Genomic DNA, 17,116 nt, shown 5'->3' on the forward strand with positions numbered 1-17,116 from the left:
ACTATTAAGTAACATGATGTTTAAGTAACATAGCAATGTACAGTCAGTTTTTCCTTAACCTAAATGTATGACCTCAGTAATAGTGCAGTACAATCAATATTTCCTTAACAAAAATATCTTAGCTTATAAATAACACAGTGGAGTACAGTCAAATTTTCCTTATACAGTATAATTATAATCTTTTTCAACACAGCAATCCAGTCAGAAAACAGATAGTCTCAATTACACTTATTCTTTTACCAGAAAACACCCAAATACAGGTAAAAAATCACATTCAACCCAAGTTCAGTTTACAGTAAATAGGTGGAAATCATCAGTTTTAATAATAAATTAAGTGAGGGAGGACGAGACATTAGGAAGTCACTGTATAATTTAAAATATAAGGTTACACTGTTATTCACAAGCATTATCATCACAGTTATGTAAATATCTGTTGAACATTCACTGATATCAAAGCAAACAAAAAGAGTCTTTTCACACACTTTACATGGAGCTTCAGCATTCTCTGGAATGTGTGTAAAAGTATTAATGGATGCAAGCAGTAAATTATTTAATACTACAGATGTAAATTACTCTTCCTCCAGCTGGAATAAAATAGGCCTTCCCACTGATAAATGTCTCTCCTCCATAGAACAACACTTTGCATATTCTTCTGTGTCAGCATTACACTCCCTTGCAGACAACTGAATCCCAGTATAAATGCTGAATAAATCAAAGAGAAGCTTCACTCTCTAAGAGGGGAATGAACCTTTCCTCACTTATTCCTGAAATGAAAAAGGTTCACTATATTAAAATATAAGGTGGAGTTGGATAATGACTAAGTAAAATAGTGCAATAAAAAACAAAAATAAAAAACACAAACCACATTTTTTCATAGATACCCCCCAATTAATAATGCCATTGCATGGTGGGTGAGCAGTGGACCATGGTCATGACATGTTTAAAGTAAGGATGAGCCATGTTTCATACTTCAATTCCCTGAGCAATTCAGGTGTGCAAGTGGATGGTTTGTGGCCATTGAGTTTACTGCATTATGCATTCCACGCAGCAAAATTTTATTGCAGCTCAACTGAGCTCTCGTATCTAAGTGCAGGGGTGTTTTGGCCCCTGCTTTCCTGAATAGTGAAGATGTGTTGAGTAGTAGAGTTCCCATATTACAAAGAATTTCGGTTATGAAATTAAGTTCCATCCCCTGTAGAACTCTTGTGTTCATTGTTCTCTTACCCCTAACTTTTCAAGGAGTGATATACAGATGTTTCTTATTCCTCCGTATTCTTCGTTTGGCATTGGCAGTTTCTTGTTGGCCTCTGGCACTTGGGTTTTTCCAGTTTGTCATTTCTGTGGTCAAAGCATTGTGTGAGATTGACCCAGTTGTCTTCCCGTATCAGCCTCTCATTTGCCATTTCCATTGAACGATGCTATTCCTGCAACTTTGTGCTGGAACTCTCTAGCAGCTCCTGAGAGATCGACTTTTCTCAGTGTAGCAGAGAATTTATTTTGTATCTCTTAGTTGTTTTGGCAGACACTCTTTAAGGGGATGGGAGGGATGTCTTCTATGATTAGCACCATAGAAGGGGAATATCTCCACTCAAAGCTTATACCAAGCAGGTTGCAGATGTTCCTTTTACCTTAGCCAAGGCAGTGTGTGACATAGAGTCTAATGTGTGTCTTTGCAATCTTCATCTAATTGAGTTGACCCTCTCATCTTGGATGGAGTTGCTTATTCTTTAAGTTTTGAAAGTCTGTCTCACATGAACTTCAGTCCCATGTGACTTATGCTCTTAGTTCTTCAAGCACCACAAAATATTTTTTTAACACTAGTCCATTGTTGGACAGAGTCTTTTCCTAGACCGTTTTTTATCAGATATGCCAATGCTTAGAGAGTCTTTTGGATTGCCATATCGCATTCTGTTTTTGGTAGGGCAGAGATTGCTCCCATTCCAGCTCAATTCTCTTCCATTTTGATGAGAGGTTGAAAGTTGCTTCTTTCTTTCCTCTGAATGTAAGGTGGAGGTCCAGATGAGATACTGTACTGCTTTGCTGGCCTGCACTCTTCAGTACTATATGAAGATCCACTCCCAGGGTTTGGAGGTTTTCTTCTTTGTATAGTACTGATTAGCACTAGAAAGATTTGTTTAGGAACCCTTTCCATAGACCTGTCTCTTGTTTTCCTTCGTTCCAGAATTTGGGTCCACACCCAAGATTCAAGAGTTGTCTTGATTTTCTCTCTTCAATAATTTGGTTCTTAGAAGTAGAACCTAAGACCACAGCGCAGATGCCATTTTATGAGTACAGGATGTCACAAGCAAGAGACCTCTGTACAACATCTTTGGGATTTGGGAGGTAAAGTCCAAAGCCTACAAGTGGCCCAATAGTGCAGGAGACCCTATAACCTGCCCATGAGTTCTCTCCTCTTCCAGAAGAACTGTGTCCAATAGGTAATGAGTATGGCAGTGTGGCACTGTCAGATACCTCCACCATATTCTGCTTGAGGGAAGTCACTGACAAGTCCCTTGACATCTTGTCACTGGGACCTGTGATGGTGCCTCAACAGGTAGTGTTACTATTGCAAACAGTCCCAGGCATCTCACAGCTCATTCGAGTGCTTTGGCTAAATGTCTGGCTCCTGAGGGGAAAGATAGTGTGTGCACCGACCTGTTCTCTCTCTCATACAATTGATATATGCAAACACTAATGCCAGAATGCAAGCTGGACCCAAGTGAGTCTAGCTAACTGACACTACAAGCCCCTGTTCTACTAATCTAAAATGTAAGCCCTTGTCTTCCTTTCTATAACAAGGGGGGAGGAGGAAAGATGGAACCTTTCATCCATAACAAAGGCTGCTGACTGTTTGTTTCCTGCTTCTGCATGGAGTTATTGAGTTCATTGGGAGTAGTCTGCCCTGCCCTCTGGGGTAGTGCCAGGAGAGCAGCACCACCCTGCCCTTAAGGCAGTGCAGCAGAGCAATGCTACCCTGCCCTCCAGTTTTTTTTTTTTTTTTTTTTTTTTTAACAAAGACACTCAGACAGGTAAAACCTCTTTCCTAAGTTGTGAGTCTCCATGTTAGAAAGGTGTAATGTTTTTATCCCTGTTTGAACAAATGATAAATTTTTTTAAGTAATTTGTATTTTTCCTAGGTATACAAACTGCTTCATTTTTTCCCTTCAGTTTTTCTTTTTCAATGCTGGTCAATAGGACCATGGATAACATCAGCTGGGTGAGAATGGGTATTCTCCCTCTCCATCTCCACCTGGATACCACCCTTGCTTAGTCAGTACATGGCTGGCCCAGGGCATGCACAGAAGAGTACTCCATACATGAAAGGCTACAGTTTGTATACCTTAGAAAAGTACAAATTACTTTAGAAATATGACATTTTGCTTGCCATGGTTATTGTAGAATAATTTAATGAATTTTTTACTTTTTATCAGCTCATAACATATGTTGTTAATATGGAAGAGTGATTTTTAGTTCTATTAGGTAAAATTGGTTCCTTTACCTCAAGTGATGATCTAAAAGTTATATATCCTTCCATTGTAATTAATATGGGAAGAAATTATCTAATGCAGATTTATTAAACTAGGCTGCTATTTTTTTAAAGGTTCTTGTAATTTTTTTAGTACATCATTGTTTGAAGTTTCCTGGACTTTTGTTGAAATAAAGGTGCTATATGACTGGGAGACTTACTTAGAGAGTATCCACTTTTACTATACAGTACTGTATTAGATTTTGCTTGTTATGTATCAGACAGTCCTTGACCTCAATACTTATACTGTATTCATGAATTTAAAGTTGACTCACATCCACATTTATTGAAGAAATAAAATGCTTGCACTTAATAGATAGTGACAGGGACTTCCTGGTTATGGTTTAACAGCCTTGTGTGTATTACAGCACTGGTTTTGGTGACTAAAGACTGGTAAAATTGACTCTAACTACTTTCCATTGTAGCTCAGCCTATTGTTTTTAAACAAATGCAAACCTCTATTCTTTACATAGGGATGTTGCTTCAGGGGCAAGTGGGAAACAGACATTCAGACTTACTTTACAGAGTAGTTAACTACCAACAAGTGGGGAAAGCCCTGCCTACCTGTTGGTCTGCACTCCCCTTTGCTTCTGGCAGCCATTGAGTTCAGAAGTCTTTCCAGATTCTCTGTCTAGCTTGGGCAGTCAAACTTTCTGTGATGAATAAACTTGAGTATTCCTTTTCCTTTGTGTTTGACTATGTGTTTGTGCTATTATGAATCAAATACATCAGTCAAATAAGCATGCCTGGAGGGATATTTGGCATTGAATTTTTCTTGCTAGGATTTAATATTTTGTTTTGAATAATATTTACTTTTCAGGTCTGTAAAACTTAGTCACTCTGGAAGTTTCGGAGAGAGTTGGCTTACCATTGGGAAGGTAGCACTTCTGTCAGTGTTCATTTTGACCCGGTAGAGGAGAAAGGCCTTCATAGCTGTAACCTTCACATATTCCTTGGAGAGGTGAATATTGACAACAGAGGAATGGTAGGGAGCTGGTGACATTCTCCCTCTTCTTCTTCCCCTTTTTCTTCAGTCTTCCTCCACCTCAACCCCACTCTCTTTCTACATGCTGCAGGCATTGAGGAGGGAAGTCTAGATAGGCTACTTTTCTACATGCTTTTTCCCTTGGGAGGATGGGTGATCATGGTCACCAACAGTGATCACTTTTCCACTTAAACTCAAGATCTGCTCCAATCTCTTCTCTTTGTAAGCTTTCAAGCTTACGTTGAATCGAGTTTCCCCTCTCACTTTGACTTTGGGGGTTGCATGCCTCATTCGCTTGGGTTTACAGGTGGCAATGGGCTAGTGGTGTTCTCTCTATTTATCCATGGTTGTACAACCATGGTTATAGGGGAGCATTTAAACTCTTCACAACATAACTCATCAGAGTCACACTGAGAGGGGCTTGTACGACCCGTTTGTGCAGCTCATTTGTTGCCCATGTGCCCAGTCTGTGGACAAGGTTTACCAGTGGCAGTGGGGTGTCCTTGTCCTCTCTCTCCATCCATAATCGGCCAATGGTGGACAGTTGAACAAAGCACCACAACTCTTTGGGGTCGTGTGGAGAGGGTTAGTGTGTGACCCATGGTGAGCACTAGTGGGGTTCACGCAACCTGTGTGCTGGTCATATACCCTGTCTTTGGACCAGGTCTGCTGTTGGTATTGGGGTTCTCATGAGTCTTCTGGTCCATGTATGTTTGGACAATCACGGTGGAATGATGGGCAGAATGACTCAAATCACAGTGACTCCTTGGGGTCACACACAATGTATTTGCATGACCTGCTCGGGTGGGTTAGGGTAACCTGTGTGGACTGCTTGTAGGGTGCATGCAACCCATTGGTAGTAGCATTCCATGTTCATGGATCGGTTTCTTGCTGGCATTTGGGAAGGTTCTCCTTGCCATCCATATGCTGGAAGTTTTAGAGTTTCCTACATTGTCTCCATGCTCAGTATATTAGCATGCTTTAGAGTATGTGTGGCCCAAGCTATCCTACTCTAGGGAGAGGTCTTGAACTCTTCCACCTCTAGCACACACAATTAACTATGTGACAGGAGGGGAGTTGGAGGAGTGGTGTTAGGGCTTGTGTCTCTCTGTCATTCTCAGTTTGACTGAGTGTTAGGCATGCAGGTGGCAGTGTTTAAGTCAGAACTGGGTTCTGACAGAAACTCCACTGTGGCTGGTATTTCTCAGATGAGAGCCTCGTCTGTTTAGGTATGGGTTAGGAAATGGCTTAGGGACTATATTCTAATGGTCTCCTCCTGTGGCTGTGGGAGGAGCAGTGCAATCAGCCTAGGATTGGATAGGACCAAGTGGTTCTGCTCTCTGGATTGCTTGCTGACCATGCTGGAGTGGAAGTTTGCAGAAATTTTGGCTCCTTGAGAGTGAAATTCCTTGGAACCAACTATGACTTTGTTCAGGTCCTTGGTCTTTTGAGGGGGTTTCATTCAGGCTCTTCTGAAGGTGTTTCTGGTTCATTGCTCATTGCCATAGTCCCAGTAAGAGCATGGTGTCTAGAGAGGGTTAGCTCCCTGATCTAAGGGTATGATCCATGGGTCATGGAGTACCCTTGTTTCCAGCGGATTGTGCCAACTTCTTTCTTGCCACTTTCATGCCAGAGAAATTGCAGATGATGGAGTTGGCTCCTTGATACTAACAGTGAGCCTAAAGGTGAAGGCCTCCTCCCTGGCGCTCTCCCAAGCACTGCTTCTCTAAGTGATCTTGTTTTTTATAAGAGAGATAGTTCTTCATTCTCTTTCTTTTCTCAAACAAGACTCATCCATGAGTCACTTCTCACTTCAGAATTGTTCTGGTGCCCAGTTTGGAGTAGAGGGGAAGAATGGGGGAGGGGTAGCCAAGAGTGGCTATGCTCTTCCTTTGCTGCCATGTAAGTGTATTCTCTCTCACCTGTAGGGGTGAGCACAGGACCACAACCACCACCATATCTGTCATTCTGAACACTTTGAGGTTTTTGCTTTAGAATGTTGTTCTCACCTTAGAATTGGCCACACATTTTTAACTCATAGTTCTTTATTGGAGAAAAGTAATCAACCTGTATGTGTCCACTGTCATGCTGGCCTGACAGTGTAACTCATGCTTATGGATTGTGAATTGTATCATCTTCTCTTTGTCTTGTAGACGGGTGGAATTGATCTGGAGAAAAGTGCCTTGGATGTCGTAAGACACAGGTTTTCCAGACTTTTGTTCAAGCTTCCTGTTCAGGACCTAACCATGGGTTGGGACTGATGTTATTTCCATTGTCTGTAAGGATTCAGTTCATTGGTCTGTTACTAGGACAAATTTCATAGGTATCCTCATGACTTGACATACTGCCGTATGTGCAGTACTGTTTATAAAATTGCCCTTTTTTTTCTTTAAAAGGCCTTATGGTACTCTTGAGTGGTTTACTCCTGTTCACATGTGTAAGGAATGTGTTTAGATTTGTTCACGGTGATAGAATCCTATCTCTATAGAAGAGTAGCAAGTTTCCTAAATATCAGTTGACATAGAGAAAGAAGCTCCTTGTGCAATACTGTATACAATGATTGAAGAAAGTTGGGTTGTGCAGGAGAGGCAGTAGAGATTGGCATAAAAGTTTAGTGTGAAAAATGGGTTTGAAGAAAGAAGTTGTCATTGTCCACCATGCACGCTATATTTTTTCTCTAGCATGTCTGCAGTGCTGTTTGAAAGGATCAGGGATGCTGCAGTACAACTGTTGGAAGTACAGTATTAAAATCACCTTTCTTCAAATAGGTAAAGGCATCTTTGATTTGTGCCAGGATGCCTGAAAGGTAAAAGGTGCCCTGACATCTAGGGAGGTTTTGTGTCATTGTGTAACTAAACCCCTCATTATTACTGTGAACTCCTTGTTGGTTAGTGACCCTTGATGACATCCTCTTGTCCGTCTCTTCAGACCTGACCTTGTGAGACAACCTAATGATGTCCTTACATATACTCTCAGAAGAACAGAATCCATGTACCTCTCCATCCACCACTGGTAGTACACCTTGGAAGTAGAGATGATTTCTTGCTTTGTAGACTGAACAATAGAGATGTGGTGTAATCTTAACAGATATCAGTGGTTTACAAAATAAAAATTTTATTATTTATCTTTATTTTTCCATCACAAAGAAAATCTACCAAAGTGTGATTTTTCTCCTTAAAAATCTTATGCCATATGTTAGACAAGTCTATCCCTGTTGCATAAAAATCTTTAATTAAGTTGGTTACAGAAATTAAGTAGGTGGAATATTTTAAATTTATGTAAGGTATACTTTGTAATTCAGCTTCTAAAGCTGGAGCAACCTGACCTTGAGCTGATGCATCGCAATGTTACATGGACAAGGTGTTCAGATTACTGAGCACAGCTTTGGTGTTGTTATCTAGTATCAGTGGGTATAAGGTGCCATTGGTCAATTTTTGATGGTACTTTATCCATAAAAGTTATTGTAATGTATTTTAACAAATATATACTGTATTTAAGAAATACAAATCATGCACTCCAGTTTGTGAGAGTAGTTGTGGGAAAACCCTCATACTATGAAACTACCATGAATTTTGAGAGAGTATTAGATCAACATATTAGATCAACGTATTACCAAATACCAACCTACCAAGAAAATATTTCAAAATTTTGTCATGCTTTCAGTATCCATCATTCATTTACCAGCTGGCCTCTCTTAAACAAAATCCTTGCAGTAATGCTACATAGCTTTATTAAATGAAGTGTTCTAACCCATTTTGCTGATAGCATAAAAGGTATATCAGTGCTACTGAATGAGCACAAGAGCTACAGTTTACTTTATTAAAAATGTGGGTCCTGGAAGCTAGCAAGATGAGATGGATAGAATCACTGAAAATGTTACTTCTTGCTGAAGAATCCTTGCTTCCACCCAACTGCTTGCTGAAGTCTGCCCATTGAATTGGATTGTATACTTATTGATCTAAAATAGGTTGGATGAGGCAGACAGCATATAGTGGAAGAGCAGGTAGACATGATGTTACTGTAGTGTATCCTAATCTCATAAAATTCCTAAACTACTTTAGTTTCCTCCACTGGTCAGCTTTAGTATTATAAGTGTTTAGTGCCAGATCCTTCTTGAGTTCATCAGAAGATTGTTTATTCTATGCAAGAGGGAAGGATACATACATGGTTCCAGAGCAGGTTTGGTTAGTTGCATCTATGTGAGCTTGAGAAGATTAATCAGAGCCTCTGCATAACCTTATGTTGTCCCTCCTTTCTTGTGAGCTTCTTACCAAAGATTGATGAAAACTTCTTGTAGACTAAGAAGGACTCTTCTCTCCATTAGGTGCACTGCCCTCTTTTCATTCAACTCCCTCAGTTTACTCTCAGATAGGACATGATCACCAAGAGATGTCCATTACTGAATTTCATCCTTGGTTTTATGCTAATCCATGTGTCTTTAAGCAGATCCCATTTTACATCATGGCATTGTAAGAGCTCTTGTTCCTGAGACATCTTTGAGAGAGTATATATCTTTCACAGATCTCTTGTTTAACAGTGGCCTTTTCACCTATCCATCACTCAATCTTTCAGGCATAGAGAATCTTTGAAGAATTATATCCATCTAATTAAAGGACTTCACTCTCAAGAAAATGTTGTACTCAAGTGTACTAGAACCCAGATAAGACATCATACTAGTAATCTTATATCACCCAGACCTGGAGTAATCTTAGGTCATGTAGTAGGTTGTCGATATGATGATATAGATACAGGTACTGCTGATCTAGTGATGTTTTCCCAATTGGAGAATTAATATCCTCTGCATTCAATTTCCCACCTATATAGTTATTCTGGTATCAAAAGCAATGATCTTTTTATATAAATGTAATGCCCAATACATGCTGTTTGTGTACCAAAGTTCCCCCTCACCCTCCTCCCACTGCTATTATGGAAAGATGCTTCTTATTTGTGAGAGCGGATAAAAGATGTTGGCTGTCACTGTGACCGATGGTCTTCCTTATCAGTGTCTATTGAGTGTAATCTACTGTATTTTTTATAATAAACATGTTATATGTTCAAAACTTCAAACCAAATTATGAAGCCATCAAAAGCAATGTTTTGGATTTAAAAATACTAAGTTATTGTTGGTTTTAAAATTACCATACTGTACTTGTTTACTATTTCAGAGTCAAATTGGCCGGTTGAAAGACCAGATTGAGCGGCTCTCTGGTGAATGTGATGCAGCAAAAATGAAAGAATCCCAGGCTTTGGACCAAAGTAAGAGACTAACTCGGCAGTTGAGAGATGCAAAGGAAGACCTTTCAAATATGCAACAGCGCTATACTGAAGCAGTGAACAAGAAGTCAGAGCTGGAAAAGCAGTTAGAACTTTCAGATGCAGAAGTAGTCACACTGAAAAGTGACCTTAAGTTGGCTTTCAAAAGAATTGAAGATCTCCAGCAGGCTATTCAAGGTGATATATCTGACTCAGACTCTGAACTCTCTGACAGGTAAGTTAATATCTGTTGAAATTTTGTTCTTGATTTTATCATGTAAGATTTGGCTGTCTTCTATTTGCAGTTCTGTCTTCAATTAAGTATTTATTTATGATTAAAAAAATCCTTCCCATAATCCTCAGCGAAACTTCTTCCTGTAAACTCTGTTTGGTTCTTTCTCAGATGTAACCTGTTTCTCATAATGGTTTTGCATGCTACAGATTAACATAACTCATGTCATCTTAATAGTGCAGAAGCTTGTAGTTCTAACCACATTGCAATTGTTACTTAATACTACTGTATAATGAATTTGTAGCATGCAGGGATACTTCAAAATACCTCTGCATAAAGAAATGTAATTTAGGAGACGGATCCTTTAGTTGCCATAATAAATTAGCTTGCAGTTCTTATATTGGACAGTAATAAATGCAGTATAAAAGCATCCAAGTAACCATTGTCACCTGTTCCTGATCTGATACAATTCACATAATTTCCAGTTTTCTTTGCTTGGGTGTAGCATAAGTAGCTTTTGCATTTGTTAACAAAGCTTGTGTGCCTTACTTGCCAATTGGCTAGTGTCTGGTACCTAGCTTGGGCTATTGTGTGTGCTATCCTGGACCATGCTTATCTGTTTCTAGTGACAGCGACAGTGATGGCAGCTTGAGCTCTTATTTGACTGCATCCTTGAAGCATCAACGATCATCTTCTAACTCAACGCTTCGCACTCCTCCCTCAGAAGTGCACCAGCTTGAAAGGTAATCAGCACCACAAACTCTCAGGTGGTGCAAATTGTATGTATTGTACAGTACATTGCATTTTAAATTTCCTCCATTTAACAGCAATAACTTTGCCAGGATTCGCAACCACAAAATATTTTTTCAATTGTACTTTATATTTTGTTGTAAGTCTTCATTTTGATTTGATTCCATTTCAATGTAAAAATTATTTTTGTTCATTGTTATTAGAAAAGGATTATGATTTATGTGGCTTAATTTAATTTTTGCCTAATGGGTGTAATGTTGCTGCTTGATTTTTAAGTTAAATGCATAATTCTTTACCATTTCGTAATATTCCTTTGGTCCTGTAAATGAATTTTGTTCATTCCAACTAAAGTATATTTTTACAGTGCTATTTTTCTATTCAATGAGTTGCACGTAATTTTAACTAAGATAATTATAATCTCGGGCAATTTGTTTCATCACAAACTTTATCAGTTATATGATGCCTACAATCTATTGTACACTGACAAAAAAAAAAAAAAAAAAGAGTAGTAAACCCCCATATTTGCAGGAGATGCGTACCGCATCCCCCCACGAATAGCTAAAATACACTAATACTTAGAACCCTTCTAAAAACACTTAGAACTGCCTATTTTGATAGTTCAAACAAAAAAAAAACTAAAAATGCTTATACAAGTATTATCCTACTTACCCCATCTAAAAATGCTTATACAAGTATTATTCTACTTATGATGGGGTTAGGTCCCTAAAAAAAAACCATCATTTGTTGGAAAAAACATATCTCGAATATAGCCTAGCCTACACTAGGATTTTTAGTACCATGTATACAAATATGGTAGCCTAGCCTACACTATAAAGTATGCTCTATACATACACGGTATAGTAATTATTAATATCAGCTAATTCTGGAGGTTCATGCAGAGTGACTTACGATAATTCAGTACAAAGAGAAATAGAATAACAAACAAGAATTAGCTTAGTTTACACTATGGTATATTGTATACATATACGGTAGCCAACCCTACATTATACTGTACTCTATATACACATAATATCGTATTATAGAAACATCAACATAACGAATATGCATCTTTTCCATGGATCTTTTAAAATGTTATGCTTTAATTCAATGTATCCAATAATATTGTATATATTATATTGCTTTTGTATTATAAATTGCGATCAATATTTTGGTTTGGAAATCGATTACACGGTAAGTTTATTTTCCATGTTTAACTCAGTTCAGAGTGCTTTTCTTGCTTCTAGTTAGCATAAATGAATCTCTGGATACTTCGTTTATATGGGGCAATGTTATTTTTCATCATACGTAGTGTTTTAAGTCGAAATATAATGTAAGTACGTCTCTTTGTGAAATTAATTTAGCTATTTTTTTCGTTAATAGATGATGTTGACCATTTAGGGGCGTTTGTTTTGTGTAAAAAAAAAAAAATCAGGATTCCGTCGCTATTTTCACTTGAATTCATCATAGCGAGCATTATGTATTTATCGTTTATCGGCATCAAAATAGCAGCAGTATGTGTTCTTTCATACCCAGTAGTTTTGATTAAGAGACTTCCTCTCCAATTTTAATTACGGTCGAGTTTCATCCATGTTGCCGATGCACAATAATTTATAGTCATTAGCATCTTGAATATTGTTTTCTCAGCTTCAACTACAACTTGCAGCTTAAATTTAGCAGAATATTTCCTTGCCGACCTTTTATCCATACTGAATAAGTCCTATTCTACTTAACTTCATTTGTACTATAACTACGGTAATTGTTTATTACCGTACAATGGTTGAAATACAAGCAAAACAGCTGTTGTAATCCAATTTGGTTATAAGAAAAAAACAGTTTCTCATTCGGTTGTTTATGGCTATACGCATTTGCGCATGAGTATAACGTTACTAACAATACTTTTATCGTTCTCTTTTACCTTTTTAACTAGAAGATGGGATAAAGAGATGGAGGAAATGAAGGTGGTCTATTGTAATTTGTTCTCTCTCACTGCCTGATTGTACGCTGCTGCCGGTGCCCGTGGGAAATTTAAAAATATTTTCTAAATATTGTCATATCAGTATTAACCCTTTAACGCCGAAGCCCTATTTACAAAAACATCTCCTGTATGCCGGCGGCGTTCGGTGAGTTAGCGCCAAAGTGGAAAAAAGTTTTTTTCAAAAAAATCACAGCACGCTTAGTTTTTAAGATTAAGAGTTCATTTTTGGCTCATTTTTTTGTCATTGCCTGAAGTTTAGTATGCAACCATCAGAAATGAAAAAAAAAATCATTATCATATATAAATATTGGAATATATGACAGCGAAAAAAAAAACTTGTATATAATTGTATACAAATTGCGCTGTAAGCAAAACGGTTAAAGCTAATGACTTAATTTTTTTTAGTTGTATTGTACACTAAATTGCAATGATTTTGGTATATAACAAATTTTAAAACGATCAAAGCAACACAGAGAAAATATTATCACAAAATGATGCATGAATTGTAACGCCGGACGTAATTTTTTTTTTTTTTTTCAAAAATTCACCATAAATCGAAATATTGTGCTAGAGACTTCCTGTTTGTTGAAAAATGAAGCTAATTGATTGAATATTACTAGACTGTAAGTGTTTTAGCTTACAATTGAAGTTTTCGACCATTTCGGTCGAGTTAAAGTTGACCGAAAGTCAAATTTTTTCTATTTATCGTGACTTATATGAAAATATTTCAAAACTGATAAAAGCTACAACCATGAGTTATTTTTTTTTGTATTGTAAATGAAATTGCACACATTTTCATATATAAAACTTTATGTATCGACTAATATAAAATGGTGCAAATATTACGACAACGAGACGAAAGAATTTCTGAGATGTTCGGCCGAGTTACCGCGCAGACGTAAGGAAAATTTTTTTAAAAATTCACCATAAATCGAAATATTGTGCTAGAGACTTCCAATTTATTGCAAAATGAAGGTAAACGATTGAATATTACTAGAATGTAAGAGTTTTAGCTTACAATTGCGTTTTTTTACCATTTCGGTCGAGTTAAAGTTGACTGAAGGTTGAAATTTTGGCAGTTATCGTGATTTATGTGAAAATATTTCAAAACTGATAAAAGCTACAACCATGAGCTAATTTCTGTTGTTTTCTACATGAAATTGCACACATTTTCATATATAAAAGTTTATGTAACGACTAATGTAAAACGATGCAAACATTACGACAACATGACGAAAGAATTTCTGAGATGTTCGGCCGAGTTACGCGCACAGATGTAAGGAGAAAAAATTTTGTTTCAGAATTTCACCATAAATCGAAATATTGTGCTAGAGACTTCCAGTTTGTTGCAAAATGAAGGTACATGATTGAATATTACTAGAATGTAAGAGTTTTAGCTTATAATTGCGATTTTTACCATTTCGGTCGAGTTAAAGTTGACTGAAGCTTGAAATTTTGGCAGTTATCGTGATTTATATGAAAATATTTCAAAACTGATAAAAGCTACAACCATGAGTTATTTTCTGTTGTATTCTACATGAAATTGTGCACATTTCCATATATAAAACTTTATGTAACGACTAATATAAAACAGTGCAAACATTACGACAACGTGATTTAAAGAATTTCTGGTGCGGACGTAAGGAAAAAGTTTTTTTAAAATTCACCATAAATCGAAATATTGTGCTAGAGACTTCCAATTTGTTGCAAAATGAAGGTAAATGATTGAATATTAGTAGAATGTAAGAGTTTTAGCTTACAATTGTGTTTTTTACCATTTCGGTCGAGTCAAAGTTGACCGAAGGTTGAAATTTTGGCAGTTATCATGATTTATATGAAAATATTTCAAAACTGATAAAAGCTACAACCATGAGTTATTTTGTGTTGTATTGTACATGAAATTGCGCACATTTTCATATATAAAACTTTATGTAATGGCTAATATAGAACAGTGCAAAAATTACGACAAAATGACGAAAGAATTTCTGAAATTTTCGGCCGAGTTATCGCTGGCGTAAGAAAAAGTTTTTTTCAAAAATTCACCATAAATCGAAACATTGTGCTAGAGACTTCCAATTTGTTGCAAAATGAAGGTACATGATTGAATATTACTAGAATGTAAGAGTTTTAGCTTACAATTTGTTTTTTTACCATTTCGGTCGAGTCAAAGTTGACCAAAGGTTGAAATTTTTTTAGTCGGCGTTTGCTACGCCCACTCGGCATTCAACAGACAATTTTAGTCGACGTTTGCTACGTCCAACAGGCGTTTAAGGGTTAATTGCTTACCCCATCGAATTATCTTAGGGCACGTTATCGTAACTCAAGCACTACCTGGGTACCTGAGTATTTTAAGAGTTTTATCACAAAAAGTGCATTTAGTCATGAAAATGACATGAAAATATAGTAATTAGTGAATATTTCTCAGTGAAAAATACCACAAAAAGGCGAATTTTCAGCGAATAGTACAAATTTATGTTCCATAAAGAAATCCGTGAATACGGGGTTTTACTGTAATCATGAAATCTATAATATTCTAAGAAGGAAAAATAAAGAAATCTCTTTAAAGTAGCAAAAAGAAAATTTGAAGGGCGAGATCTTCCATGGAAATTTAAATTGTGGGTGAAAATAGAGATGAGAGATCATGTCTTCCTAAACATTTACAATGCAAAAATTGCAATATTGTGGACACAACAAAGGAATGCTGTAGAACTCCATATGTGCATGAAGTGGATCAAATGATCATGCAGCAAAGTAGAATTGTGGTGAACCCACTGGCGTAAACTTTGGTCAGAATCATTATGGTAAGATCTAAAGAGTGTTCTCACTGAACTGAGGAGACATCAAGATAAACTAGAATGTCCATAATAGAAGCTAAAACAGGTTTTGACATAGGAAAACCTATTTTTGGTAGTCGCTGTTGAGTCCTCAAGTAGTTACCCTTCCATGTTCTACCATGGAGCTCTGGTAGACCATGGAAGGGTAACTCCATGTGGACAAAACAAGCAACTATGCTGTCAAAGTTGGAATTGACAGTATGAGCACTTAATGATTCAACAAAAAACATATTTACAAAACCATAACACAAAATGTATGAAACTCAGAATAATTGTTTAATGTATAAAATAAGTTAAATAAGCAGTATACAAAATAATGTTGATAAGATTAGATGAAGAAAATACAATCCAAAAGGAATGGTGCATTAAAGACCCAAATCAATATCTAAAATGAAATGAGGAATTTAACCAAAACAGTGCCAGACAATTAAAAGAAAGCCACCAAATAATATTTCTGAACTTCAAGACAGTATTATTAAATCTTCATATCCTAACGAGGAATCACTGATAAGCTTGCATATTTGTTGAACATTTAATGTCACTTGACTATATGGGAAGTACAAATGAAGTTCTGTTCAGTTTTTACACATAGCTGGTTACCTGAATATTGGCGGTTCTTCCTCTAAACAAATGCCTCCCAAACTTACTACTTCACACAGTTACTTAAAGTAATGATTTGCATATTCTAAGAATACAACATCCCTCTTCTCCTTGGAAATGAATATAATCATTATTAAAGCAAAAATACAAATCAAACAAAAACATCATTCTTGAGAACACAATCTGTATCATATTTTTACAGCCTGCAGCAAATGGTGAAAAGGAAGGCCCAAAGTAACACATGTAATAGCACTAAAATAAAGTCAAACCTTGACAAACACGAGGTCAAATATTAATTCAAATAATGACAGTGAAATAAAGTACATTAAGTCACATATTCTTTCAAATATAGTGTTTCACTTTTTCTCTCTTGAGTTCGCTTATTACAAAGTGATGGTACATTATTATCATACATTTGAGGGTTATCAACAAGACTAGGTTTTGCTTGGTAGATGTCAGAAGACAGCAATTTAAAAAAAAGATGAATTTCGTGTTACTGTCCTCCCATTAACGTTCAGCTGTTATCATTGTATTGTTCTTTGACACTACAGTATGAGGATCAGGTAAAAATGGAGGTTGAAACTTACCCTTAACACTGTTTTTGACTAAAACTTTATATCCTACATTAATATCTCTTTGACATACCCTTTTCTTTTTTTCATAATCTGCAAACCATGAAAAGACCCAAGTAATGTAAACAATTGCAGACCAGTTTCCCTAACAAGGTGCTTATGCACTTTGTCAGAGAAAATGGTAAATGCATAACTTATATAATACAATCTGACCTCGAAAATCTGGCACTCTTGCGACCAGGCCACTGCTGGATCACAGAAAATCCCAGATGATAGAAATCACCCCACATATATAGCACTGTTATCAAAAGTAGAATAAAGCTTATGAATAATCACTATCATTCATTAGGTTTAGTTTCTTAGCAAAATTCTGGCTTGCTTCATAAGCA

General features: G+C 36.8%; 1 protein-coding gene across 7 annotated transcripts in view; it reads left to right on the plus strand.

The window, feature by feature from the left end:
- LOC136842602 (unconventional myosin-XVIIIa-like) overlaps positions 1-17,116 on the plus strand; it is a 1,295,621-nt gene that overhangs the window by 1,266,205 nt on the left and 12,300 nt on the right. For 6 of the 7 annotated variants that reach the window (XM_067110180.1, XM_067110181.1, XM_067110182.1 and 3 more), the window contains 2 exons: positions 9,677-9,999; positions 10,623-10,739. In XM_067110180.1, coding sequence (XP_066966281.1) covers positions 9,677-9,999; positions 10,623-10,739 — 440 coding nt within the window. The remainder of the gene's footprint in view (positions 1-9,676; positions 10,000-10,622; positions 10,740-17,116) is intronic. The other variant, XM_067110179.1, reaches the window with a different exon arrangement.

This window comes from Macrobrachium rosenbergii, chromosome 10, assembly GCF_040412425.1.
Source record: "Macrobrachium rosenbergii isolate ZJJX-2024 chromosome 10, ASM4041242v1, whole genome shotgun sequence".
NCBI classification, from domain to species: Eukaryota; Metazoa; Arthropoda; class Malacostraca; order Decapoda; family Palaemonidae; genus Macrobrachium; species Macrobrachium rosenbergii.